This window comes from Canariomyces notabilis (assembly GCF_033297395.1).
Source record: "Canariomyces notabilis strain CBS 508.74 unplaced genomic scaffold N656scaffold_4, whole genome shotgun sequence".
Lineage (NCBI taxonomy): Eukaryota > Fungi > Ascomycota > Sordariomycetes > Sordariales > Chaetomiaceae > Canariomyces > Canariomyces notabilis.
This window is the reverse complement of record NW_027041826.1, coordinates 744,668-771,945: the sequence shown is the minus strand read 5'-3', so window position 1 is coordinate 771,945 and position 27,278 is coordinate 744,668. Positions and strand designations below refer to the sequence as shown.

Here is a 27,278-nt window from a genome sequence, read left to right as displayed (position 1 = left end):
ATCCGTCTCTGGAATACTTGACGGCTTTACAATGTATTGTACAAGTACGGATTAGGTATGTACAATACAACCAGCGGTCGAAAGCCATGGTTCGAAAGGACAATACACATCCATAGGACTAGTCCGCTATAGACTTGTCTTGTGTGCTGTGAAAGGATATCACTCTGCGGTTGAGAACCTTGTCCGTCTTTGCTCATTGACCACAGAATCGTCGAGGAAAGGAGTACTGCGCCCTGAAAAGTTACTACAGTTGCTATCTCAGAGAACTCAAATCTGTGTAGACGTCCAGTGTAGACGTCCTGTGCCGGGTTTCGGTTGTCGATAACAACGGGCTCGGGGAACTGGGGAGATAAGATTGCACCACAACATAGTTAACAAAAGGAGGTTCGCCCAATCTTCAATACGTAGCCGTCAACCTCTGCACTAGGTAATCTCCGCTGTTGATACCGGCATACTTCTTGTCGGCCTCGGTAGCGTATGTCCCGGGGATGGCCTCAATGAAACTCTTGAAGTTAGGGTTGCAAAAGTACCTGTTTTGTGTCAGTTTTTCACCCAATATAAAGTTTTGAGAGAAGTGTTCTTCTTATGGCCACTCACGCAATACTGTATCTCGGAGGGTAAGTATCTCCGCCGTCTTCTTCCTTCCTGGGCGGCTCCACTACCCTATGCACCGTACTTTTGATAGTATCATTACTCCACCTGGCTAGCAAATCCCCAGCATTCACTACGCATGTGTTCTCAATAGGGGGGGCGTCGACAAAGCGGCCGTTAGGACTCTTGACCTGGAGCCCACCCTTCTCGTCCTGGAACAACAGGGTGATGGAGCCGTAGTCGGAATGCTCCCCAACGCGGGCTTGGCCCGGGTTGATCTGGAACACGTCTTTCCGTACGGCTGGGTAGTGCAGCAGACGCAACGTGTTGTCACCGTTGTCGACGAACGAATCAAAGAAGCTCTGCGGGAGCGACATGCCTACCGCAATCGCGCGCATAACCTCAACGTGCAGCGCCTTGCACTGGTCAAAAAAGTCCATCATGGTCTCTCGGAAGCCCGCTAGCCCGAGCCCCTCGGCTTCGGCGCCGGATTCGGACGGCCAGTTGTTGGGATGGGCTGGGTCATTGTCGCGTCCTATCTCAAATGACTCTTTGATGTCCGGAACTGAGCGGCGCTGAGCCTCGACCTCCTTGGGGTCAGTCAGCTGAGTGGCTTTCTCGCGACCTGGGGCTGAGTAGCCCCGGTTGGCCTCGGGGGTGGTCCAGGCGAGCGAGTTTTTGGATTCAGAAGGCAGTTTGAAGAACCTGGTCGAGACATCGAAGACATGGGCACGGGTGGACGGGGTGATCGGAATGTTACTGAGGTAGATGAAGCCGGCAGTTTGGAAGCCCGTGAGGATAGCTTTGGCCGTCTCAAGCTTCTGGGCTTCGTCGCCGTGGAGGAAATTTGAAAAGTCAATGAGCTGTGCGCGTCAGCTATTGGCTTACGACTCCTCGACTGAGTGAGGGTCCATACCGGAATAAGAAGCCCATCGCCCTCCACGGCTGACTTTTCCATCTTGCAGATATATTAGAGTGAGTCGTCCAGCAAGAGCAAGGAATGCTGGTATGGATTTGCGTAGCGTTCACCGGGACTCGCGCTGTGGCAGACCCAGCAACACTCTGAGATGGCCTGATATAATATCCATCGGGCGCACAGCACCCAATGACCAGCAGCCGCCTTGGAGAAGGTCGATAGCAAACCAGGTCGGGCTCTCACAGATCTCCCTATGATAGACCTTCCTATCGTGATACAACGACCCCACTCCCTCTGCGGTATCACCGATAACGACCCCGCCGGAGCGATAACTGTGGTGGGTCTGTGCAAGCGGCAAGTGGGAACTGTGGGGTGGATGCCGGCTTGGCACCAAACCTTCGATCCCTTCCCCTTGATTGTCCATTCTGTGACACCCAAGCAAGCAAGCACCGTGCAGCAGGTACCGGTATTCCACCCTCCCGTCTCACCTCTTCGAAAACCGACGGTCTGATCGATCCTGGAAGGCAATCGGACTTCAAGATGGCAACACCCAAGCCCCAGACGCCCGTGGTGGACATTCACACGCACATGTACCCTCCAGAGTACATCTCGATGCTCAGCTCACGGGCCTCGATCCCCCTTGTGCGAACGTTCCCATCCTCGCCAGATCCGCGCCTAGTCCTTCTCGAAGCTGAAGTACCCGCCCTTGAGAAAGCCACAGGCAGCGGCGACGCCAATGCCCCGGGAACGATTCTCCCTGGCCGGCCCCTGACCAGACACTTCACCTCCCTTTCCCAGAAGATCTCATTCATGGACACACACAACATCTCCATCTCTGTCCTCTCCCTGGCCAATCCCTGGCTGGACTTCCTCCCCGCCAACGAAGCCGTGTCGATTGCACGGTCCATCAACGCCAGTTTCGAAGAAATGTGCGGCGCCCACCCAGGACGACTGTATTTCTTCGCCTCGCTGCCACTGACCTCCCCACTGGAAGCCATCCTCTCCTTCATCACCACCGCTCTTCCTTCGTTCCGCCACTGCCGGGGCATCATTCTCGGCACCTCAGGCTTAGGCTCGGGGCTGGACGACCCGGCCATGCTCCCCATGTTCGCTGCCCTCGCAGATGCCAACCTGCCGGTCTTCTTGCACCCGCATTATGGCCTGCCAAACTCAGTCTTTGGAAAGGCAGACTATGGCCATGTCCTGCCCCTGGCGCTGGGTTTCCCTATGGAGACGACCATTGCCGTCGCAAGGATGTACCTGGCTGGTGTGTTCGACGCGGTGCCGGGGCTAAGAATGATTCTAGCCCATTCTGGCGGCACGCTGCCCTTCCTAGCCGGGAGGATCGAGAGTTGTCTTTTGCATGATGCCAAATTTGCTGGAGCTGTCAGAGAGCAAGGTGACCGGAGGCGGACGGTGTGGGATGTCTTGAGGGAGCAAGTCTATTTGGATGCTGTGGTGTATTCAGAGGTTGGATTGAAGGCGGCCATTGAAGCAAGTGGCGGGGGTAAGGAAGGGGCGGCGAGGTTGATGTTCGGCACCGACCACCCTTTCTTCCCGCCGCTCGGGGGCCCGAAAGGAGCCGAGGACGGTGAGTGGGAGAGTGTTAGACTGAATGCGGATGCGGTCGGGAGGGCTTTGGGGGAGGGCAGCGAGGAGGCCGAGATGGTCATGGGAGGTAATGCTGTCAGAGTCCTGAGGTTATACGAAGAGTAGAAGCTAGACTTTGCGGGCAATGTCTGTACATTGTGCCGGACGCCTCGGGTCGTTTGACACCATGTTCTATGATATGCACAAGAACAGGAACCACTGGAAAGTTAGTAACATTCATCTGTGGATGATGATGCGACGACACAGCCCGCAAGGACTTACCAAACACCTTTTGGGCACACATCACACCCTGAGCTTCTGCTTTCCCCTCTTCCTCTTCCCTCCTACTTCCCTCTGTTCTTCCACCTCCAATAACGCTTCCCGCTTCTTCTCTCCGACCAGTTTCAATGCGTCTCTCAGGACTCGTGCCTCCAGGTTGACTCCCTCCTCCGCCCAAGCCTCCATCTGCCTGCCCACACGCTGTTCGATAGCCAGCACGAGGTCGACGTCTCGCTGCCCCACAAAAGTGATGGCGTCTCCCTTGCGGCCTGCACGCGCCGTACGACCCACGCGGTGAATGTAATCGTCTGGGTCGCGGGGGATGTCGTAATTGATGACTAGTTTGACCTCAGGAATATCCAGACCTCTGGCGGCAACGTCGGTTGCCACCAAGATTCGCGCGGCCGAGGCACGGAAGCGGCCGAGGTTGTCTATCCTCTGGCGCTGAGGCAGCTTGGAATGCAGTGCCGTCACGCGGTGCTCGAGCAGGCGGAGGAGGTGGTGCAGAAAGTCGGCCGTCGATGTACGGTTGCAGAAGATGATGATGGACTTGTCGACGTTGGCCGGCGTGAGCAGCAACATGTGCAGATAGTGCTCACGGTGCGTGACGGGCACTTGGAGATGCATCTGGTTCAGCGTCGTTGGGATGGCCAGCTTCTCCGTGTCAACCTCACAAACAAAGACCGGTTCCCGCCCGGGCTGCCGGGGCATGCTCTTCAGTGCCATGACCTCAGGAGTGATGGTCGCCGTGAAGAGAAGCGTCTGCCGCTCGGCCGGGGGCGGCAGCGCACCCAGACACTCCTCCACGTCTGGGAGCATACTCCCAGGACCGTTTGCTGCCAGCAGCCTGTCGGCTTCGTCGAGGACAACAAAGCGGACCCGCTTGAGCCCGCATATCGTGTCTTCGCCCGATGTTCGGATATGGTCGGCTAGGCGGCCTGGAGTGGCGATGACAAGGTGCGGCCGCTGGGCCAGGGCGATGGCCTGTGGCCGCATATCCGAACCACCCGTAACCAGAATGGCTTTGAAGGAGTGTGGCGAAGATATAGCCTTGACTTGCTCATATATCTGGAGAGCAAGCTCGCTGCCGCATTCAACGTTAGCTTGCAGCACGCTGGCTGGGCTATTCCAAGGGCCGGTCACTCACCGAGTTGGGGTCAGGATCACTCCGAAGATGGCGGAAGGGTTTTCAGCCCACTTCTGGAGAATGGGGACGGTGAAAGCCACCGTCTTGCCGGAGCCAGTTCTGCTCCCGCCGATGCAGTCTCTTCCCTTCAGCAGCATGGGAATGCTCTCCCTCTGAATTGCTGTCGGCCGCTTGATGGCCATGTTGGCCAGCGACTGTACTAGCCATGGCCGGACGCCGAGCGAGTCGAACGTGGTATTGGCATCGGTAGGGGCCGTGACCCGTGATGCGGCCGCTGGGTCGGGCCTAGATTCGAGAGACCGGGCGGCCTCGGCCTTGTTTTCGGGTTGGAGCTTGGTGCGTTTGATGCGGGAGGGCACATTGAATGAAGACTTGATGATCTTGGGTCCCTCATCATCAGAAGCATTGGGTGGGGAGGCGCGGCGTCGCTTCCTAGGGCTCACACTGTCTAGTGAGTCTGAATCTGAGCCTGCATCTGTTGAGACTGAGACTGCATCTGACTGTGAGCTCTCATCTTGCACCAGCCCGTCTCCCAGCCTTGCCTTTGCAGGGGCGACTGATGGCATGGCTAACTTTGCTATTCTTTGGAAAGCCCCTACAGCTTGGCACAGATTTTCCCTGCAGTGAGAGTCCCCCTTCAGGTGTCGCTAGTTAACGGTTCGAGAGGCTCTCATCAGACAATTCCAATTCTGTTGCTCTGTCTGCTCTCGAAAATTTTAGAGGTGTTAGCGATGCCAAGCGGAAAAAGTGTGGGGTCAATCACTCAGTGTAAATTACGAAGTACAGTATCTCGGGTACGTTACAGGATACATACGAAGTACTGTATGTATGTACGTATGTAAGGTATGTACAAGGTGAAGGTGTAACGATTCCTGTAAGGTTTGTAATTTACAGCACCGAATCGGTTTAACAGCCGAGACCCACCGAGCTCAAACGGTGCTAGCGTCCTCTGGACTCCGACGAAAGCCGCAGGCCACAGCGCTTAACAGCAGTCGAAGCGCTAAACGGGCGCTTGGAAAATGTGTTCTCCCTCTCGGCCGTTTTCATAGGCGCTGGCTGTGTGAATCCGAGCAAAACTGCCAACATCAAAGTGATTGTCGCAGAGCTCGGTGGCACTGTGGCAACTTGCAGCACTAGGTTCCTCCACTCACATTCTGATCCTGCAATCATCGCATGAGGAAAGGGAGCAAAGCTACATAGAGTTGCTGTCAGTGGAACCAGTTCAGTCAAGCGTACCTCATCTGAGAACCTCCGATCTAGTGAGCTCGACTGGAGGTTCAACCGCTTAATCGCTCACATTAGTGGTGTACCGGGCCCTATACGTACTGTACATACACGGAGTAAGCCTTGTTGTCCACATCATGACCAACACACTCAACTCTTTAAGACCTCGAATGCCAGAGGTGCTGTTCTGCAGTCAGCAGAATCATGGCTCGGGTTTAGGCCGCCGGAGCCCGACACAGTACAGATGCTTTAGTGTAGATGCAACCTTAGAGACTGGATTATCTCAATTTCTGTGAAAGCTCACATCAGCCTAGCAAAAGGAAAGCTGGCCTGCCACTTCTAGTACTATGGCCATCAGTGGACATTGACAGTGCAGAGCCCGGCCTGCACAGTATTACCGGCCAAGGAGCAGTTGTGGCGCGAGTGTGTTAACCCCCCTCCACAGCGGCTCTCCAATCCCTTGCAGAGTTGCAGCAGCAAATGCCTCGGATCCTAGGAACCCCGAATCCTTTTAAACTTTGTCGCCATCAGAGCCTCCCTGTGCACTCTTGGATTTGCTTTCAAGTGAGATACCATTTGCGAAGTACACTCAGGCTGTCTGTTGGCTTGCTTGCCCGTGCTCGTAATTTGGCTCTCGAGCGTTCTATGTCGCAGCAGCCGCCCGTTCTCTGAGCTGTCCTATCATCCTGTTTCAACATAATAATTACACTACGGTAAACCACTCCCTCGTTCTGACAAGGGCACTCATCATTCGACTTGTTGTTTGCAGATTGATGTTGATCTGTTATTGCATCTGCTGCTCCGCAGAGGCCCACCAACCCAAGCTTGGGGAAAGCGATTCTCAGTTCGGGACCCGCCTTTCAGGGCCGCAGCAGGACCCCTGACTACTTGCCCCGTCCCATCGTATTGGCCGGTCCCGAAGCAATCGCTGGAGTGAGTGAGGTGGGGAACACAGAGAGGCCCTGGAACCGGCGCTTGGCCGATTGATTGAAAGGGCTGTTCCTCCCGCACCAGCGCCCGACCATTAACCTAAGGAGAAGTTGAGGAAGACCTTCGCCGGGCACGCACTTCAGCAAACCTAATCGACCTAATCGACCTCCTGACGCCGTTGCATCTGTCGCCGCTGCAAACCCAACGTTACTAAAGAGGCAGTTGGCTGGCATAGTACGACTCCAGTAGTCCAGTCCTGTCACGCAGAGAGCACAGAGCATATTACCATCAAACGTCGCACAGCACAGCCAGTTACTGCTCTTGCACCCGTCCTATTCTATTTCGACAGGTCCACTGCTTGTGCCTGGCTTCGGCTTGGTAGCTCAGCTTATCGCTTCGGTCCTATTATCCCAGTCAGCCTCGGACAGTCCACTGCATATCGCCCTGTTATCTGCAGGCCAGCCGAGTTTTGCTGTCTCCAGTCGCTGGCCGACAGCGAAGAAGCCCAAGCCCAATCACCAAGAGGCACAATGGCCGCCCCCGAAAACCAAAGCGGCGAGGGCGTTGCGCCGATGGTACGAGCCTCTTCTTTTGTTCTTTGATTCCGCTCAGGTTTTCTACTGCCAAGTCCTCCTTGTGCCCTTCTGCATTGTCTGTGCCAAACCTGCGCCGTGATCAAGGCTCCCATCCCGGCGACAAGCCGATCCATCAGTCAAGAGAGCACACATCAAGAAAGGGGATCTTAGCGGGGAAAAGCAGCCATTTCGAATTGTCATTCTTCAAGCATGCCGCTGACCGTCGCTTGTTGACCTTGATGCAGTCTCTGAACCCGAACCCCTCTCACGAGTTCCCGCAACAGTCACTATCGCCAGTCCCCACCATGTCGGCAGCTCCCCCGGCGCCCCTCCTCCGCCCTGCCATACCCGGCTCACGCCCCGGCGGTCGTGCACCCCGACTAGGACTCGCTATTCCCCCATCTCCTAATGTAAAGCCCGTTGGTAATGCGGGCGGGCCTCCTGGCCGTCCCGCTCTGCCTACGCTCCACCTAGCAACGCCCATGGGAAGCACCGTGGTGCCGCAAGAACAACCTATCAAGACGCTGAGCCAACAAAGTGCTAGCGGCGGGAGCGAAAGCAGCGCTGCTCACAGCAGAAGCGGGAGCTTCGGCCCCCTAGATGGCCGTGCCAGCAATCCCACTAGCGCGGGGTCGCAATTTAGCGCTCTCTCCTTTGCAAGTCAATACGGTATCGGATCGACAAGACAAACAGGCACTTCGGATCCCGTATCGGCCGTAGGGTCACTGTATTCGAATGCGAGCGAGGGAGTTGGGATGGAGCGTGAGGGCAGCTTGCACGGGCTAGAGTCTTTCGATAAGCTCGCTCTCGAGAAGGCGAGGACATCGGATGTTGAAGATCTAGACGACGAGGGCTGGAGGATCGTGAGCATGGAAAAAAGGATTATAGAGCTCGGAAGCCTGGGCGAGGGTGCGGGAGGTGCTGTGACGAAGTGCAAACTGAAGGGGGGCAATACCGTGTTTGCCCTGAAGGTGCGTAGACCCAGTATCCCCGAGCACCTGTTTGGGAACCAATCTGACCTAACTTAAATCCAGGTGATTACAACAAATCCCGACCCAGACGTCAAGCGGCAAATATTTCGCGAACTAGGCTTCAACAAAGGGTGTGCCTCAGAACATATCTGCCGATACTACGGTGCCTTCCCGGACCCCTCCACAGCCACCATCTCTATCGCCATGGAGTTCTGCGAGGGTGGCTCGCTGGACAGCATCTATAAGGAAGTCAAGCGCCTTGGTGGACGGACGGGCGAGAAAGTCTTGGGGAAGATCTCAGAAGGTGTTCTCCGCGGCTTGACATACTTGCACGGCAAGAAGATCATTCACCGCGACATCAAGCCCAGTAATATCCTTCTCTGCCGCAACGGTGAGGTGAAGCTCTGCGACTTCGGTGTGTCGGGCGAATTCGGCACTAAAGGCGACGCCAATACCTTCATCGGCACCAGCTATTACATGGCGCCAGAACGTATCACTGGCCAGTCCTACACTATTACATCCGATGTCTGGTCAACCGGCGTTACGCTACTCGAGGTTGCTCAGCATCGCTTCCCGTTCCCGGCTGACGGCACAGAGATGCAGCCTCGGGCTGGTCTCATCGACCTCCTAACCTATATTGTCCGCCAACCCATTCCCACGCTCAAGGACGAGCCAGAAGCCAACATTTTTTGGTCTGACTCGTTCAAGTATTTCATCGAGTGCTGGTATGTTCTATCTAGTGTCTACCTCCTTAAACTACATTAGGCTAACCGTCCCGTCAGCCTCGAAAAGGATCCTAACCGCCGAGCCACCCCTTGGCGTATGCTAGAGCATCCCTGGATGTTGGAGATGCGCTCCAAGCGTGTCAATATGGCCCGGTACCTCTCGCAGGTATGGGGTTGGGACGAGCAGGAACCGCAGGCCCAGAATCCACCACAGAAGGCATAGAGTCCGAAGGTGGTCAAGAGTTGAATGAGATCCGAATTTCCAAGCGCTAGTAAGCTGGGAATACGTGGTGGGTATTTTTGGATCCGCCATTGATCACGGGCTATCCCGCCGCCGTCGCAAGAGAACGAAAACAGCAGCCGCAACGGACGGCTTGGGGAAGGAGACTTCATTTGTGAAGAAGGCTTCATCATGATCATTGCCGTCGACTTGTTTTTCTTTTTGCTGAGTTGGGCAAGTTGTATAAGCCCGTATGTAGCTCAGTGGTCGAAGTCTTTACCACGCTTATTAGGGACAAGCGCTGGCTTGGGCATAATTTCGTTGATTGTATTATTCACCACAGTCAAGTCGATGAACTCTGACAGTATGGAACCGGCGCTGTGCTGTTGCTTTGGGGCATTGGTTATATATCACGCAGTGTGTATACAGACAGACAGACAAACGTTGGAGTTCCCAATCAACCCTGCCGTTACTTTAGTGGGAAATGATCAGGCGGAAAGCACTTGTTTCCAACCAAGAGCCTTCGAAATTGAGCCAGACTACGTACATCCGCCAACAAGCGGCCACCGAGTGGCCCGGTGGATGTCGTATGAGATATCGGACGTCAAAGGATATACGAGGCACTTTCAGAAGGTATATTCAATATCCAGCCTAGCCGCTGCTTAAGTACTGAGTAAGTCGAACATCCTAAGATCTTTGCATACCTTAAGCAAGCTTGGTATCATCGGCCATCCCCATAGCACCAGCACCATCCTCCGGTCTTCCGCGTAGAGTCTGTCACAACCAACCCATCTACAGTCTAATTGACCGATGCTCCCGCATGGATGAGATATTGGAACAGGAATGTATCCAAACATGCCGTACCCATAAAACTGACCGCACCCCATTCCTTTTCAAAGGAAGGGGTGATAGGATGGAAAAGCGCCACCAAAACGCCTCGCTATACCCTGAGAAAGCTGCCGTGCTAGGAGTCGAATGGGCAGCGGCAGCTAAAGGAAAGGTCTACATACGCGGCAGATGAACCGAGGTCTGAACCTGTGCAAACCATCTAGACCAGAACCGCATTCATCTATGTCCCTCTTTCTCCTCCAACTCACGCATGTACTTTGCAAAGGTCTTCTTGTGAGTCTGTCCCATAACCATCAGCAAGGGCCGTCACACACGCAACATGGTATTCTTGAAGCAGGGAGACTTACCATGCCAGCATACCGCCCATCTCGTAAAACACAAATATATCTCAACCCCAACTTGACGAAACACTCGTACACCAAATCCATGGGAGATCTAATGTCCAATGCAACCGGCGCCTATAGACACGGCCATTAGCGCCCATCAATCGTCGCGGCACATGTGATGGTGGAGAAAACGACTTACCGGATCAATATAAGGCGTAAAATCCGTCGGATCCCTCCCGTCCCCATCGCCGTCCCCGTCCGAATCCTCGATGGTCTGCACTTGAGCCATCAAGCACAGACTATTGGCCTCATCCGGCAGATTGTCTAGCGCATACTCGAGATCCGGGGCCGGGATCAGGCCGACCAGGATGCCGTCCCTAACAATCGGCAGCCCGCCATCCAGCTCACCTGCCTTGTGCAGTAGTTCCAACTTGGTCCGCAGGCTAGGCGCTGGGACCACGGGAGAATTGGTAATGTCGATGATGCGCTCCTTGCGGACACGAGGCACAATGTCGGCCAGGTCAGAGGTGAAGATGGGCTTGTGTTTGTTGTTGAGGAACGGGTACGAGTTCATCTCGGTCAGAAGGTCCTGCAAGAGGGTCAGTCGACATGTTCGGGATTCTTGAAGGGAGGCTAGCGTACGTAGATGCTTAAAGGCTCAATTGCATCCGCCGTCCACTTTGCAACCAAAATAGCCAGCGAGAACGGCAAGACATAGTCCAGGCTTCCAGTGAGCTCGAAGAGAATTACGGCGAGCGTGACGGACAATCGGGTCACGCCGCACATGGTGGAGCCGGCGGCGATGAGGCCGTACACACCGGGTTGGATGCATGTTGCGTTTGGCATCTTGCCGCAGGTACCCCAGACGCCCCAGTCTGGCGTGGCCATGACTATCCACTGGGCAACGTGCCCGATCAAGCGGCCCATGAGACCGCCAACAACCATGGACGGCACATAGATACCGGCTGGGACTTTCTGTCACTGGCGTCAGTAATATATTCTTTAAGGGGAGCAGGGGTCAGGCATACAATGCCGAATGTAATGATTGTCAACAGTCCCTTGATCAAAAACGCGGCAAAGAGATTGAGTAGAATAGGGGGGATATCATCGATCTTTTCTGGGCACAACCCCAGGTTTTCCAGGTTGTTATCCCGGTCATCGCAGGGAGCAGCAAGGTTGTACAGCAGTTTCGCCACGGGCAGCTTGGTAAAGACATTCCAATAGCCGAGGAGGCCCGTGACGAAGGCAACCAGGACAACTTCCAGGAGGGGATACGCCTTGATGGCCGGGATGCGGCGGAAGGTCTTGGCCCAGTACCGCGACGCCTTGATGAATAAGGCGCCGGCCGCGCCCCCGAAGACGCCGACAAGTATGAAGCTGACGATCTCGAAATATTCCCAATCGACGAGGTAGCGCACCTGAAACATGACAATCTTGTGAGTCCCGTAGGGGTTCAGAAACTTGAGGGTCAATGCAGCGGTGATACAGCAGAAGAAGGTGCGGAAGAGTGTCTTGGCCGGAAAGAAGTAGGCCACTTCCTCGAGGCCGAAGAGTACACCGCCGAGAGGCGCGCCAAAGGCCACGGCAACACCGGCGGCGGCGGCAGCCGAGAGGACCTCGCGCCTCTTGGCGTCGTTGCGGTCATATTTGGTGAAGAGACGGCAAGCGATGTTTCCAACGCATGTCGCGATGTGGACGTATGGGCCTTCTTTCCCTAGGCTCAGGCCGGAGGCGACGCTCAGAATCAGGCTAATGCTTTTGATGAAGAGCGTCTTGAGACCCAGGAAGCCGTGCAGCACAAAGCCGCTAAGAATAACACGGACTTCGGCCACGCCGCTGCCGGCAGCCGAGTAATAGACCATGGGTGCTGTCACCGGCTTCTCGCGCACTTGGCGAGGGCTGTTGGGTGAACCATCATCACCGGTTTCCGGCGCCGGGGCTGCCGCCTCGGCCGCCAGATTCTCATCTAGCGTCGTTAGGCGATACGCCGACGGCACAACCGTCTTGGTAAGCAGGGTAAGAAGACAAGATAGACTCGCTAGTGTAATGACGGAGGCAATGTAGACGATGTACTCTGTCCACATTGTGCCGAAAGGGAACCCATTCAGCACCTCTCCCCAGTCCCGCCAATCTGTGCAAGGGCCGTGAGGGCAGCATTTCTGCATGGATCGAAGTCAGTCCGAATCACATCGCACCGTCTCACTCACAAGGTTCCTTACCTTCTCATTGATCAGCCAACCCCGGACGCAATATCCATCCTTGTAATCGAAGACGGTCGACTCGCTCACATTGACAACGTAGGCAAGCACGGCGACGATGAAGCCGACCAGGGCGCTCAATATCCAGCCCTGGGCACCATCAAAAAGGACGTAGACCCGACCCCAAAAGTCCTTGCGGCTACGCAGGGCCTTGACGCGGTAGGCATCGGCAATGCTGTCGTGCACCCAATCGGTGGAGGTGAACTGGTCATACCAGACGCGGTCGTCGGGCAAGATGGAGCCCTTAGAATCAGCCAGAGACGACTCCTGCCGATCCGAGAGGGCGTCTATCAGGCGCTGGCCCCACGAGTGAGCGCGGCTGTGGTGGAGGGCGCTTTTTACACTGTCTGCAGGGGGCAAAGGTGATCAGCAGCGGGGAAACTTGATAAGGCTTGGATTCGAGACACACCGGCATAACTCTGATTCCTTGACAGGTTGGGCACGCGGGGGGAGCCGTGAGCACTGTGTATCCGGATCCGGGACGTCCGCGCCCCCGTTCCCAAGAGCGGAGATCGCTCGTCAGGGGGTTCTGCGTTGGATGGCCGTCTGCTGGCATATGTTGGCTGGCGTCGGAAGCTGGTGGGCGAGCTTGGAAGCGAGAGATATTGCCCGTGGCGTTCGGCGTCGCCGGCGTCATTACCGTTGCTATCAGAGGCAGCATCGCGAGGCTCGCGTAGGCGGGGGGTATGTCTCCTGCTCGCCATGTGGGGTAATGTGTTGGCGTGGTGGGACGCGAGGGTTGGTGAACGGGAACTCGGGGTTGGAACGCGGTGTCGGCACGTCGCCAGCTACTTTTGCTGTTCATCTGAGAAGTTAGCCTTGCCTCACGGCTCCTCATGGAGGCAAGATTCCTTACGTAGGTATGTGCGATGAACGATGCCTGAATCATTGACGACATGCAGCCGAGGCGCAGCTCCGATTCCGATTTCCCCGGGATCAAATCCGAACAAGATGCAAAAAAGAACAATACAGAAAGGAACCGAGGGGTCTGCAAACTGGGGAATGGAAAACGGAGGACAATACGCGGCGGCCTCGCCCGTGATCAGGCGGCCATAGTGTGAAGCCGGACCAGAGGGCTGGATGCCGAGAGGGTTTGGCAGTGGAAAAGGAAGTGGAGATTTGGAGAGCACCTAGTTGTTGGACGGGTGCAGTGTAACCCCCCACGTGTGCACTTCCTTGTCTCACTTGGCGTCATATTGCGCGGCGGCAGGGAGCACAGCAGCAGTCAGATGGTCCTGGTTGTTTCCATTTACTATCAACTGATTGTTAGTTAGCTCTTAGCGTACGAATAATGGATGCTCCGGTGAACTGGGATGAGACTCATTCGAGCTGAACTATAGAATTCATCCGAACTTTGGAGAAGCTGCAGCGGTTTAGTGGAGTATAGCAGAGATTCCTGTAGCTCCTTCTCATGGAAAAGGTTGCCCATTGAGGTGCATACAGTGTTATTATGTCATCGACCTTTGGCGTTTCGGCACCTAATTGGTGATGCTGTTTTAGGCGCTGCAGCCGCTACCAGTCGCTGAAGGATCGATCACCTACTGTAGGATTTGCCCGAGTTTCGCGAGTTTCGCACTGTTACCCACTGCTAATTAGGTAGCGCCATGCACCGCCGGGATGCACCAATGCACCGATTGGCAGCGCTCCTTGGTCACGGGCAGTCAATTGCAGTACTGCACAGCAGTGCACGCTGGAACTGACGGCTCTCGGCAACAGCACATGATGGTGCACCATTAATGATAGTTTGCAAGGTTACAGCGGTATCCGTGCTTCCATGACTCGGATGACCGAGAGATGCAAGGCTAAGCAAGGGATTGAGCCCAGGCACAAAATGATGATTTTGAGAGTCGGAATCGGATCCAAGTCGCACCATGGACAAGGAGAAACGGCAACGCGCCGTTCCCAAGTTTGGATCCTTCAGGCCGAAACCCACCCCCGAACATGACAGCAGTCCACACCCACAGCCGGTACCGGGGGAGACCAAGGCACAGAGAGACGGCGATGGCAGTGGAGCTGCGGAACGGCCATCTGATCGCCGAAGGGACGGGGAGCGGGATGGAGAGCGGGATGGAGAACGTCGCCGTCATGGCCGGGATCATGGCCGAGGTCGCGAACGGAAACGGGAATGGGATCGTGAGGTGGGCCACGACAGGGAGAAATGGGAGCAACCTCGCGGACAGCACCATCAAAGGCATTCACCACGAGCAGGCAGCCCCAAGCGTGCCTCCACCCAGGGAAGAGACCCCCGCAGACCCATCACTCATTTAGGTGACGATCTCTTCCTATTCGATACGCGTGGCGACCCCCTGATATTGCAATACGGCACCAACGACCGCTATAAGGTCCCATCCTATCGCCGTTCTGGCGCCGGTAGGATCATAGGCTCTCCCGGCTTCCTCACCATCCACCGCGATGGCGCGAACGAGCGGTTCAGCATCAACGACAACCGTGAAGGCAGCAGCGGTGCCGGCTCCGCCTTCCGGGACAAAGCTCTCGTCGCGGCCACCGCTCGTCTCAAACCGAAGCGCATCAAGCCTTCTTCGCCTGCTCCTACCTCAACCGCACCATCACAAGAGGACTTCATCCCGCTCTGTTTCTCCTCGTCCAGAAAACGCAAGCGCCTTTCCTCCGCTTCCCCTTCTCCATCAGACTCATCAGCTGAATCAGATTCGACCTCCCAATCGCCATCCCCAGACGGTCTGGAACAGGAGGAAATATCCACCGCAAAGCAGCGCTCAATTTCCCTCTCCCGCGCCGTAAAGGCTAACCCCTCCGACACAGCCTCGTGGTTAGAGCTGATTGGCCTGCAAGACTCGCTCTTCCCAACACCACCCACTAGCAGCTCCAGAACGGCGGACGAATCCAAGGCCGTTGCCCAGCTTAGACTTGCTTTGTATGAGGAGGCACTTCCGCACGCCGTCGGCACGGCTGATAGGGAACGCCTGCTTGTGGGGTTGATGCTTGAGGGGGCCAAGGTGTGGGATTTCAGGGTATTGGAGCGCAAGTGGGATGAGGTTGTCAAGTCTGAGGGACGCAGTTTCTGGTTATGGAAGGAGTGGTTGGCATTTAAGATGACGGGGGTGTCCGGCGCGAGATTAAGTGTCGACGAAGGGAGGGCGTTAATCCAACTGAAGTTGAAACAGATGGAGGAGGAGTTGCGCGACATGGCTCAGAATGTGGTGGCTGTCGAGGGCGGGAACGGAGAATGGGAAGGCATTGAGCTGCTCTGCAACAGGGTGGTTTACCTTTTCCTCCGGCTCACCCGGTTTCTGCAAGACACTGGCTTTGCGGAGCTTGCAGTAGCAGCATGGCAGGCTGTTTTGGAGATGACGTTCTCCCGGCCCGCAGATTACGGCAGCACTGACTCGGCTCCCGAGGCATTCGCCGACTTCTGGGAGAGCGAGGTTGCGCGGATTGGGGAGGACGGTGCCAAGGGTTGGCAGCACTTCGCCATGGGTCGCATGGATGATCCGCCTGAGGCGAAGAGAGATTCTCTCGGGGATATGCCTCCCACAGCAGAACCATTCAAGGCTTGGGCTGCTATTGAGCGGCAGAGAGCGGAAAATGCACGCATGCCGGCAAGAACGCTTGATCATGGGACCGAGGACGATCCGTTTAGAGTCGTCTTGTTCTCCGATATCAAGGATATTCTTGTCTGGTTTCCTTCGATTATTCTCTCGCTGGTCAAACCCAAGCTTGTGGATGCCTTCCTTGTGTTCTGCGGACTTCCTACGGCCAGCCTATCCGGGGAGGGGTTCGCTGACCTGCTAGGTGACCCGTTCGTCACTCCTCGGGAGGAGGCCCTAGATCTCGACCTTAACCGTCCAGAGACTGAGGTATTCTCAGATCTTTCGAGAAGGGCCCCTCAGTTTGAGCAGCAGGGCGGAAATATGGCCATCTCGCAAGAGATTCTCTTTGGCACCGGCTGGTTCAGATATCTTGGCCATTTGTCTAGCGCGACCAGTCGGGTGGACAGTGCTTGGGTGATTGGCACTCTCAAGTACCTCGTCCATAGCTGTCGAGTTGAGGAATTAGCAGAATACTACCTAGCGATGGCATGGTTGAATGAGCCAGCTGGGGCGAGAAAGATTGCAAAGGCGCTTCTGAGGGAGCACAGTTCCAACATCAAGCTCTACAATGCGTACGCCCTAGTTGAGTGGGCAAACCAGAATGTGGAGATTTCCAACAAAGTCTTGTCGTCGGCGACGGGCCTGGTACCGGTAAGTCGCCTGCCTTAGATCATCAGTAAGCGCCATTGTCGCTAACACATCGGGTAGGCATCCAATCTAAGCGGGAACCAGTTGCTTTGGAACACTTGGGCTTGGATCCATCTTGAGGCCGGGGACAAGAGCATGGCTCTTGTTCGTCTTTGCACTTCGGTGGACAGGTCATTTGATGGCCCATCAGTGTCTCGTGCCCTGCTCCTCAAAGCAAGGTCTCATTTCTGCAGCACTCGAGACTACGCTCTCTCCTCCTTGCAGCTAGAGAAGGCCACACAACATGCCGAGAGCCTGGCATTGCTGGAGTATCTTGCCAGCGGTGAGGCTAGCGGCACAACTTCTAAGACGCAGGGCAACATAATTGCCGCGCTGTCCAGCATCCTAGCCTTCTCTCAAGGATTGAAATCCCGCAACTTGAGCCAGTCTCCGCACCACGAGCGACTCCTACAATCTGCCGCGCGGCTCCTCTACTATCACGCAACACACGGGTAGGTCACATCACGTTGTAGCCTGATACCTAGTCATGACTTCTGACAATTCACAGCCCCTACAAACCCATCTATGTCAGGGAACAGCTTCTCGAAATCATCAACCTCTTTCCATCGAACGTCATGTTCCTTGAGCTATATGCATGGTCACAATCGAGCCTTCGTATCGATGACCCGGTTCGGGACGTTCTCCGAACCAAATCCCTCGTGGAACCACATGACAGCATCCATACCCGGCGTTTCGCGATTCGGCACGAAGCACGGGTCGGAACGGTACACTCGACCCGGGCCGCATTCGAGGCAGCGCTTAACAGCGACGCCTGCAGGGGCAGTGTCGAGCTGTGGATTCGCTACATCCGGTTCTCATACTCTACCAGAGAGCTCAAGAGCAGAGCCAAGGACGTCTTGTGCCGGGCTATGGCCGCCTGTCCCTGGGCCAAGGAAATCTACATGGAAGCATTTGGGGAATTGGCGGGGGCTATGAGTCCGTCCGAGTTGAGCGCTGTGTTTAACACCATGACGGCAAAGGGCTTGCGGGTGCATGTTGATTTTGAGGAATTCATGCACGGCTGGAAGAACAGGGAGGGCAAGACGAAATAAGGGGCGCAGGCATATGGCATAGGATTCCAACACAATGCATCGCGCCCCTAATACGAGTCTAATTCGTCGAGGAATTAGAAATTCATCACCATGAAATGTACCTTACTTGTATGTTCATACAATACATACGAAGTATATGTAACTGACAAGAGTTTCGACAGACGTGGCGTACCAATAACTAGCAAACGGAACAAGGTACCCCTCAGCTCAGAGGATCAGGGGACGTTGCACTCGGGATGTTGTTCCCGGATGCAGGGAAGTTCAAACGGTTTCCATAATTAGCTCTAAACACAGACCACCAGCGTACGTATTCCACGTGCAGTGGCTACCTTCAGCTCCCCCGCAGTGCTCCACAGAGTCGATCTCTTTATGATGATTGGTATGCCTTGCATTCAGCTGGTGCTCGAGGCTGAGCCTGCAGGCTCCACAGCGGCTTCAGCCGCCAAGCGACGATGTTTTGTTTCAGAACCCCTGAAACGAACGCACATGGGTTGCTGCTACTACATGCATCGAGTTTGTTGCGGTCCAATTGACATAATCTACAGTAGAACATCACACATGTAGGTACAGGCTATGCTAAGCTGTGTATCTCAAGGTACCTATCTCGAGATGCCTAGACGGGGGAACGTAACCAGGGTAGCAACGATATGCTGCAGGACTCAAGAGCTCAAGATCCACTTAACATTATCGCGAGGGGGCCAAGAATCTTCATTCTCTTTCCCCGTCCATGCCACTGTTTTCAAGACAGACCCTCGTTAGATCTAGGTAACAACCTGGAAACCACGAGGCATACAAGTAGGATTTCTCAAACATTGAAACTCGCATACCAAAAGGGAATCTGCCAGGAATACCATTGCAAGTCGTCTGCACATTGCAATGCGATTCATCCGAACTCTTTTTCCCAACACTACCCTTCATGAGTGTCGATACTACGGCCACACTGACAAGCCTTTCGCCCTCAAACTGCTGACTCGGAGGATCTAGCCCCTGGCCAAGCTAAGTAACCCGCTCGCTGCCCCATCACTCGCGAGGTCTCCCTCATGCCCTTCATCATCTACAGCACTCTGTCCCCCCGTTACTGCCTTAGTGTCAGCGCAGACGGAAGGTTCCCGGGATAGCTCAGAAAGCTCGGTCCCCGCCGAACCACTCTCCCTTCTATCACACCCCTCATCCTTCCCCTGTAGCTGCTTTTCCTCCAGTCCCCCCGCAAGTACCCTCCCAGTCCCACTCTCAACTGGCCCCACAGACGACAACAACGCAGCGGGCCCCCTCGCCTCGATGCTAGGCGTCCTTCTGGCAGGCGGCGAACTAGGCAAGGGCCTCCTCCGACTACTAGCCCCGACACTCCTGCCGTATGACCCCGAGGAAAACGACCTTCCCGAGACAGGAACCGGTCTCACCTGCAGCTCGTCAAGCGGAACGTCGGTCTGGTTGGTGCGGACTTTGTAACTGGCTAGTTCGAGACGGAGGCGGAGGATCTCTGCCTTCTGTTGAGTTTTTGCACGTTTCTCATCAGCCTTGCCTTCTCACGATTGCATCCATGTTATCTCATCGTGTCCATGAGTGGGGGACTTACCTCGCGGGCCTGTTCAAGCGTAAAGCGCGAGGATGCGGTACTTCTAGTTCCTGTCGCCGCCGTCGTTGGTGGTATTTGTCTCTGCGATATCTGTGACACTGGGGCTGTGGCAGGAGCGGTGGGAACAGGAAGTGGCAGGACCGAGCTCTGGCTATTGTCGTGATCCGACTCGGTCAGGGTCGTGTCGTTTGCTGCCGTGGAGGTGTCAAAGACTGATGGAGAGCCTGTGATGGAGGCTGTGGAAGCGATAGAGGGCGAGGGGGTGCGATTAGATCTGTCTATGCTTCTGCCTCTGCTCGGAGAGGGTCGAACTGTGATCCGGGGTAACTATGCGAAAAAGTCAGTCATCCTTGCACTGGCTAGGAATAAAAGACGGGGATGCAAGTTGACACAGCAATTGACCTACATCGGTATCAGGGTCGAGTTCCGACTGCCCGGTTTCACCCGCGTTCACCCTGCTGCCGTCACTACCGAGACATGGTCGCTTGAGAGGCGGCTCCTCGGTACTGCTATGGGCGCCGGGAGCCATCGACGGCCGTTTCCGTGTAGGGGAGTCTGGCTCCGGCGTGCGTGTAAGTGCACGAGTCAGCCCTGCAGCGGTACTTGCGGGTCTCGTCTTGATCGGACTTTGTGCTGGGCGCTGCTGCTTCAGGTCGTGGCGGACCTTTGGCGAGGACGCGTTTGGGTCCAGGGCGCCCAGGACGCGACGCTTGACTGGAGATGCTGCTTCCATTTTCAAGTTTGGCGGAGAAGAATGGAGCACTAATCAACTCGTTGACGTTAAGCCGAACAATACGGTGGCTGCAGCGAGAAAGCAAGGGAACAGACGTCCTCTCGAGGAAGAGACACGGTACAGGAACCAGTCAAACGGCTCACAATTTAAACCACAGCCGCAGACTCACAGACGCGTCGGTGTTGTCACGGTTGAATAAGGTGAGCTGGTGGAAACACGAAAAGCAATGGCCATGTCCCACATGCGAGAGTTTTAAATGGAGAACCGCGCCTAAAACGGCACTCTGTAAATAGTCACGCGCTTGTATGTAAGCTCCTTGTATTGTACTGTACTGTACCACATCTGACAGGGTGGCTCGGGTGGTAATTCTGTGGTTACATTAGTCACGTACGCGCACCATCATGAATGTTGTCAGGAAATGAAAAATGAATGATATAAAGAATCAAAATTAAATGTGCAACATGGACCATCGATAGAAATTCAATGTTGGACTTGGAGAAAGAATAATCGCATCTCATTCATCTTGGTAAGGGTAAAGTTTAGGCACTATCCGTACGTAGTTATGTGTAGTTATTACAAGCCCATGAAATCTCAGAGTATCCATAACGGTGGGCCCATTGCAAGGATCGCGAAGCGCGCTCTGTGCCCAGAGACACGCGCCTCACACCTTCTCTGATGTTGTGTAGTTAATCGGATCTTATCAACGCATTGCAAGGGCCTGTTGCAAGGCATACGAAGGTATACATAGCAATCCAGTGTTTCGCAGGAGCAGACATAGATCATACACCATGTTGCCGTTGGCCCTGTGGTCTCGTCGTCCCGTGGCCGTTCTTGAGTTCGGGCAGTCAACAACCCGGAATGCAATTATAGCAGAGCTCTGGGTATCACCTTGCCTGGCTACTACCTCCCAGTATAAGACACCATCCGACCTGCTAGAGAAAAAGGGGAAGGAACAAAAACACCTTGCCACGCCGCAACCACGAAATAAGCTGAACGACCAATCACCAAGGCCGCTCCTGTAAAAGCAAGGGAAACACGTTCACAGGCCACCCATGAGAAAGAACAACAGACCAGCACTCATTGCAATGCCGTGCTCAGAGGATAGATTAAGGAGATCAATCCGTATCGAGGCAGCCTCCTGTGCCTGCGCATCAAACCCCACCAATGCTCGAGTCATACATCATTAAAGCCCCCCTCAGCTCCAGCCGTATTTATGTTGGCCGTTACCCCGCTGTGATTGTTTTTGATGCAAATGCTGGAGAAACTGCTCTTGAAATACCGAGAATTTGCCCGTCCATATCTCCCCCGGCTGGTCCATCGTGTGGATGTCGAGCAACAGAAACCCGTCACGCTGTCGGGTCCATCGAATATAGTGACGAATCAAACTGGAAAGGCTTAGAGAAGTCCGTCACCATATCATCCAGGAGGTAGTCGAGGTTTTCGGCTCCAAACAAGTCACTATCCAATCCTTCAAGCCCTTCCATGTTTATCTTGTCCATATCCGGAAGCAAGTCGTTATCAAGTAGCAGACTCATGTCAATGTCCAACGTCGAACCTTCGGGGATGTCGCTGGTTGGCTCCGAAGTGCCGCTATCCTTGCTCGACTCGGGCGTGTCGTTGGGCGTCGACGATCGGTATGTCCCAAAATCGGCCATGACATTCCCATTGACATAATCCAGCGCCTTACCGAGAGGGGCAAAGAGGTTTTGGGGGTCTATCGTCGAATTCGACCAAGGATCTTCCGTCACAGTCGCTTGCGGAGCTGGTATCTCTTGTTTACCAGCCGGCGGCCTGCCGTTGCCGACGCGAGGTGTGGCGTTCCTGCCGGGCGTGCCGACGACTTCGCCCGCCTTGGCTCCTGCTGCACTGCCCTGCCGCCGCATGGATGCCTCCCGAGACATTGGTGTCGCCGCCGACTCCGGTTTGCTCCTCGGGGTCTGGCCCTGTTTGGAGACGCTAGCACTCATGGGTGGTGCTGCAAGAGCCGCCGGCTCCTGGCTATTGAGCTGCTGTGCCGGCTTCGGCTGACCTTGCGCGTCCAGCCCCAAAGCAGAGGTTATCTGCTCCTGCAAGAACCCGTATGGGTTCTCGTACGGCTTGACATGTTCCTCCTCGCGGTGAGCATTGAGCGCCTCCTCGCTCTGGAAGCCCATGGAGTTCATCTCGCAGCCGGGCTCGGGGCATACTAGCTTCGGCGGGGCCTTGACTGGTTCGGCTTTTTTACCAACTGTAGGAGACGGCGCCTTCGTTTGTGGGGATGAGGGCCCCGCCGCCTGAGTTTGAGTTACGGGAGGAGACTTCTGGGCTGCTGCAGTCTTTGCCTTCTTTCGGGGCGGGAGGACCAGGTTGGCGGGTGTGATACGTTGCTCGCTGAAGTATTCCGGGTTCCTGGCGGGTGTCTTGTGGGCGCCAAACTGGAACGGTGGTTGGGCTGTCGTCGGGGCTGCAGGGGGCTGCGCAGTCTTAGGAATCGTCCGGTTCTGAGCTTGCTTGAGAGCCTGTGTCTGCTTCTCCAAGTTTGCGGCGCTTAATGGGGCCGCAGCGGGAGCTGGCTGGGAGGGGCGTTGGTTTCCTGGCTGCGCACTCCCGGCCGCGCCTTGGTTCGCTTTCAAAGCAATGGGTAGCTCTCGGAGCATGCCGTCCGTCATGGAGATGAACTGATCTAGCTCGTCTTTGGAAATGGTCAAGGACGGCCGCATCTGTGTCATCTTCTCGCCATCGAGAAACTGGCTGACTATCTTGAAGCGCTATACATAGCGTGAGCACAGCTCAGAGGTCCAAGGCATAATAGGGGAGAATACATACCACTTTGAAGAACATGGTTGCTCGTGCGTCGTCCTTGGTGAGACGGTACCACTGGAGTATGCCTTGCCCGCGTAACATATCCATGTTCCCGCGCGCCTTCGCGATTCTGTGACGCGTCTCCTGTAGCTCCGAGCCAGACATTGCTATCTCCACACCGGGTTGCTGTTGGTGCCCCTGGAGCGCCTGCCGCTGGATCTCCTTTAACCGGCTGATCTCGTAGGCGTACTCCTGCTGGCCCTGCTGCACCTGCTTCCGCATCGCGGCAGCCTTCTGGTCAGGTGGAAGTTTTGCTATCTGCTCAGGACTCAGCTTCTGGGCGGCGGTCGGGGGCCGGACCTCAAGCTGCGAAGAGGCACGCTGCATAGCACTGCTTGGCTGGCTGGACGCCTCGTTCGAATCGTCGGGGCTCGGCCGCTTCAAACTCTTGGGTGCTGGAGCGGGGGAAGGGTTTGGCGGCGGTCGGACGTTGTTGGGGGTTGCCGAAGCCGCGGTCGTCACCGCGTCTGCCGCCGGGACACCGGGAGGCTTCATCTGAGCGGCTTGCTGCTGGGCGTTCTGGCGCAGGTTTTGCTGTTGAGTTGGCGTGACGCTCCCTGGCTGAGTGACCGGGATCTGGGGGATCTGTGGCGTCGTTTTTTGGCCCCCTGCGGGGGGATTGGCATTGCCCTGATTTTGAGCATTGTAGGCCTCCCAACTCCTCTTGTAGAAATTGTCCCTTTTCGCTCTCTTGATAAATTCGTACAACGACTCGTCGCTCATCGTCGCAACTTTCGGGTGCTTGCGGAATGCTTCCATGTCCTGCGGTGTTACTTGGAAAATCGGGTACGTGTACCCAGGGGGCAATCCTGGCTGATTCTGCTGGAGTTGCACTTGGGCGCCAGGAGCATTCGGAGGCTGAGGGACTCCGGCAATACCTGCTGATCTCTTCTTGTCCCATATGCTCTTGAACTGAGCCACCTGGAACGGCAAGAGGTTATTCAACAGTGAAGCCTGAGGGACGGTAGGATTGGCCTGTATGAATTGCTTGAAGTGTCCCCATTTCCGGATTTCGCCAGGTAGGGGACCGGTGGCGCGAAGCCGGTTCAGGATATCCGGGGGAATATCCATGCTGTTCATTGTGGCTTGACCTTGGGGAGACTGTATGTAGGCCATGAGGCGAGCTTTGTCAGCGGACTGCTGTGCCGTCGGCGGTATCATGACGTTGCCCTTTTGGATTGGATTCATCATGGCAGCTTGGTTTGGGCCGGTCATCGGTCCGGCCTGAAGCTGTCCCGGCGCCCCGGGAACTTGTCCCTGCTTAGGGGTCTGAAGTCCGAGATTCGCCGGCGGGCGATGCCGTTCCCATTTAGCCATCAGCTCCCTCATAGCATTGTCGGGTAATGATCCGGGCGTGATATTCTGCATTCCTGCCATGGCCGCGTTAGCCATGGTCCCGGATAACGATGGCGGCCGAGTGTTGTTTTGGTGGCTGAAATGCGGGTTGAGGTTCGCACCCATCTGCGGATTGCCTTGGTTAATAGGCTGCCCGTTGGGTTGGCCCATGGGGAGAGGGGGTTGCCGCAACGGTGTGTTTAATGAGCTCAATGCCGGGCTCTGTGAGGTAGCAGTAGGCGCAGCAATCGCGCCGGACTGGCCTTGCATAGTCCGACCAACGGCCCGGGCTGCGGACTGAGCTTGTGCTTGGGCAGTGGCAGGGTCCATCTTGGCAGGCGGTATGCCGAACGGAGGCTGCACCTGCGGAGGTCGCGGAGTCTGGTTTTGGCCCTGTTGACTCCCGGGTGTAGGCTGTGCCGGGAGGCCGGTCATCGCGCCCGGCGTCGCGTTTCGGCCAGGCGCGGCACTCGCAGGTACAACCATTTGCCCGGCTTCCTGCGCGAGGAAACCCATCTGCTGCTCGTTCCGGATGCTCTCCAAGTTTTGCGGGAACATCTGGCCGTCTTGCATAATCGCCTGCTGACCCAGAGCGTTGATAAAAGCCGGGTTTATCTGGCCCTGGGGCGGACCGGCGTGTGGCATCACGTTCGCGGGCATTCCTGACCGTTGCATCATGGCCGCCGCCCTCTGCGCCTGCGCACGCTTCTGAAGAGTTTCCATGGCCATGCTCTGGAAATAAATGAACGCCGGGTCCCTGCCCGAGGCGGTGAACTCGGCAAATTGAGCTGGATTCAGCTTCTGCTGCATCATCTGTCGGTATTGGTGTTTTGCCGGCTCGGGCGTCTGGTTCATGAGCCTCAGGGCCATCTCATTAACGAGCTGTTTTTCCTGTGGATTCAACTGGCTCATATCCTTAGGAATGACGCCTGGTGGTCGCGGTTGTCCCGTCTGCATGGGAAATTGGCGCTGTTCCGGGCGGTTCTGAAGCATTGCCGGGCCACCCATGCCCATACCCATGCCCATGCCCATGCCTGGGCTCATGGACATCTGTTGCGGTTGCTGAGGTATGGTAGAAAACTGGTTCGGTATGGGTTGGAAGCCGTGCTGAGCTGGCTGGCCCAAGCCTCTTGCGGCCATCTGATTTAGGAGCATCTGCTGTTGCTGGCGCTGCAGCTGAGCCTGTCGTGCGGCATCGGCGTCAACCTGCTTCTGAAGTTCCGCGGCGTTGTTTTGTCGCCGTTGAACGAGTTCTTGAACTTTTTGTGTTATCATGTGATCATATGTTTGCTGGAGATATCTTAGGTCAGATAATGTATTTGCAAGCATTGGTGCAGGGAAGAGCGGTAACCTACCCTATCTGGGGCCTGCAGAAAGTACGTCTTCTCAATCTCCAAAGCGGCGGCGCAAGCCTTCTGCACACTTTGGGGGTCTTGTGCGGCCAGTGACATGTTTGACAACCTATCTTGCGGTTAGCATGGGGGCCCCGAACCAGAGGCCTCGAATTGGGAGAAAGCGATGCTAGAAGGGGGAAATTTTCGTACAGGTTCATAACCTTCCCATATCGCTCGTTTGGGCTGTAGCTGCTCTGCCAAGAGCCCACGGGCGCCATAGCCATACTCTGAAGCAGGCTATGGTTGATAGCAGCTGTCATGCCCTGCATCCGGCCTGGCTGCTGTTGCTGCCGCTGCTGATGCTGCTGATGCTGCTGCTGCTGCTGCGCCTGTAGCATCATCATCTGGCCGTTGGGGACCATCTGCGACATGTTCGCGGCCATGGCGGCCGAAGTAAAGAAAATTCAACCACTCGCGTTGTTTGACGCACCCCCGGCAGCGGTCCGCAACGGTCCCAATAATGTCTAGGACGGGGAGGCGGAAGCCGCGACAATCAAAAGGTTTAATCCCCCGTGCCACAACACAAGACAAAGAGCCGTCAACAGACCGTCTCTTCCACAGTGTATCGGCAAACGTCCATATATCCCGCAAGGATAGGTTGACGACGTGGTACCTTGGTTGCTCGACCGAGTTGCGTCGGCCGTGCTAGACAGCACGCTCGCTGCTAAGCGCAAGTGCGGCCGCCGCTGTCAGCAATTCGCTTCGCTCCAAGGCTCGTGCGAGACAAGAGGACGTGGGCCGGAGGCGAGGGCATCGGTTACGGCGGGTACCAGGTAGACTAGTTCGGAAGACGGTTCGGAACAGAGCAGAGAGAACTCAGGCCAGCCAGAGGCTTCAAGGTTCGGCGCTCTTCCGACGCTGGTGATTCCCGGTTCCCGGCTGCAGCGCGGCCGACAATTTTCAACTCGCCCCGAATCGCAAGATTTGGCTTCGCTGCTGTGCTGCTGCCAAACGAAAGCAGCGGGATCAAAACAGCTGAGGACAAACCGACCCGGAGAATCCCAAGAATGAGTACCGTCTTGCCTCGCTGATTTCACGTATCTGCGAGGGCGCGCTTTGTGGCTCGAATAGAAGCGGTCGGCCTAGTCTCAAATGTTTTGTCCCGCGAGCTGAGTACACCTGGACGCAAGAAAATGTCGGCTGTCGCTGCCGATGTGCAGTGCGGGCGTGATCGCGGATAGCGGGCCACCTCAAAAATTGGTGGTGAGAGTCGGTTGCAGTAGGTAATTGGAGTGGTGCAGATTGCAGAACAGGGTAACCTGGGGGATAGGATCGTGGGGAGGAGCGGAAAGAAAAAGCGACCAAACACGCCAATGTTGAAAAAAATGGCACGCCACGCCAAATTCAGCAAGAAGAGGAGGAGAATGTCGAGCGGGGGGTAAGGTATCCTGAAGAAAGTCGAAGTCGGCAGGAGTGGACGTGGAGAGGGAGGGATGGAGGCGTGGTGTGGTGCCCAGGACGTAAGTGGGAAGGTGAGCAGGGGAGAAAAG

General features: G+C 55.8%; 8 protein-coding genes across 8 annotated transcripts; 3 read left to right on the top strand and 5 right to left on the bottom strand.

The window, feature by feature from the left end:
- Positions 1–397: 397 nt before the first annotated feature.
- N656DRAFT_704058 (thymine dioxygenase) lies at positions 398–1,549 on the bottom strand (the record flags this gene model as incomplete). The annotated part of the gene is made up of 3 exons (XM_064811147.1): positions 398–530; positions 598–1,454; positions 1,508–1,549. The coding sequence occupies 3 exons, from the start codon at positions 1,547–1,549 to the stop codon at positions 398–400; spliced, it is 1,032 nt and encodes a 343-aa protein (XP_064672752.1).
- Positions 1,550–1,943: 394 nt separating this feature from the next.
- N656DRAFT_776268 (uncharacterized protein) lies at positions 1,944–3,313 on the top strand. Its single transcript, XM_064814603.1, has one exon. The coding sequence runs from the start codon at positions 2,048–2,050 to the stop codon at positions 3,221–3,223; it is 1,176 nt and encodes a 391-aa protein (XP_064672751.1). The 5' UTR covers positions 1,944–2,047; the 3' UTR covers positions 3,224–3,313.
- Positions 3,314–3,400: 87 nt separating this feature from the next.
- Positions 3,401–5,089, bottom strand: N656DRAFT_703471 (DEAD-domain-containing protein; the record flags this gene model as incomplete). The annotated part of the gene is made up of 2 exons (XM_064811100.1): positions 3,401–4,460; positions 4,524–5,089. 2 exons carry the CDS (start codon positions 5,087–5,089, stop codon positions 3,401–3,403), a joined length of 1,626 nt encoding a protein of 541 aa, XP_064672750.1.
- A 2,468-nt stretch (positions 5,090–7,557) lies between these two features.
- On the top strand, positions 7,558–9,171 carry N656DRAFT_704281 (kinase-like protein; the record flags this gene model as incomplete). The annotated part of the gene is made up of 3 exons (XM_064811164.1): positions 7,558–8,223; positions 8,287–8,948; positions 9,006–9,171. The coding sequence occupies 3 exons, from the start codon at positions 7,558–7,560 to the stop codon at positions 9,169–9,171; spliced, it is 1,494 nt and encodes a 497-aa protein (XP_064672749.1).
- Positions 9,172–10,233: 1,062 nt separating this feature from the next.
- N656DRAFT_766443 (uncharacterized protein) lies at positions 10,234–13,305 on the bottom strand (the record flags this gene model as incomplete). The annotated part of the gene is made up of 7 exons (XM_064813478.1): positions 10,234–10,296; positions 10,365–10,475; positions 10,543–10,932; positions 10,986–11,318; positions 11,372–12,502; positions 12,563–12,948; positions 13,011–13,305. The coding sequence occupies 7 exons, from the start codon at positions 13,303–13,305 to the stop codon at positions 10,234–10,236; spliced, it is 2,709 nt and encodes a 902-aa protein (XP_064672748.1).
- Positions 13,306–14,209: 904 nt separating this feature from the next.
- Positions 14,210–18,212, top strand: N656DRAFT_748056 (DUF1740-domain-containing protein). The gene is made up of 4 exons (XM_064812948.1): positions 14,210–16,821; positions 16,879–17,309; positions 17,366–18,017; positions 18,071–18,212. The coding sequence occupies exons 1-3, from the start codon at positions 14,473–14,475 to the stop codon at positions 17,907–17,909; spliced, it is 3,324 nt and encodes a 1,107-aa protein (XP_064672747.1). The 5' UTR covers positions 14,210–14,472; the 3' UTR covers positions 17,910–18,017; positions 18,071–18,212.
- Positions 18,213–18,706: 494 nt separating this feature from the next.
- N656DRAFT_842966 (uncharacterized protein) lies at positions 18,707–20,454 on the bottom strand. The gene is made up of 3 exons (XM_064819069.1): positions 19,892–20,454; positions 19,486–19,812; positions 18,707–19,396 (listed from the first exon to the last, which is right to left on the bottom strand). Exons 1-3 carry the CDS (start codon positions 20,216–20,218, stop codon positions 18,890–18,892), a joined length of 1,161 nt encoding a protein of 386 aa, XP_064672746.1. The 5' UTR covers positions 20,219–20,454; the 3' UTR covers positions 18,707–18,889.
- Positions 20,455–21,564: 1,110 nt separating this feature from the next.
- N656DRAFT_704232 (uncharacterized protein) lies at positions 21,565–26,171 on the bottom strand (the record flags this gene model as incomplete). The annotated part of the gene is made up of 4 exons (XM_064811161.1): positions 21,565–22,965; positions 23,024–25,684; positions 25,750–25,855; positions 25,939–26,171. The coding sequence occupies 4 exons, from the start codon at positions 26,169–26,171 to the stop codon at positions 21,565–21,567; spliced, it is 4,401 nt and encodes a 1,466-aa protein (XP_064672745.1).
- Positions 26,172–27,278: the final 1,107 nt, after the last annotated feature.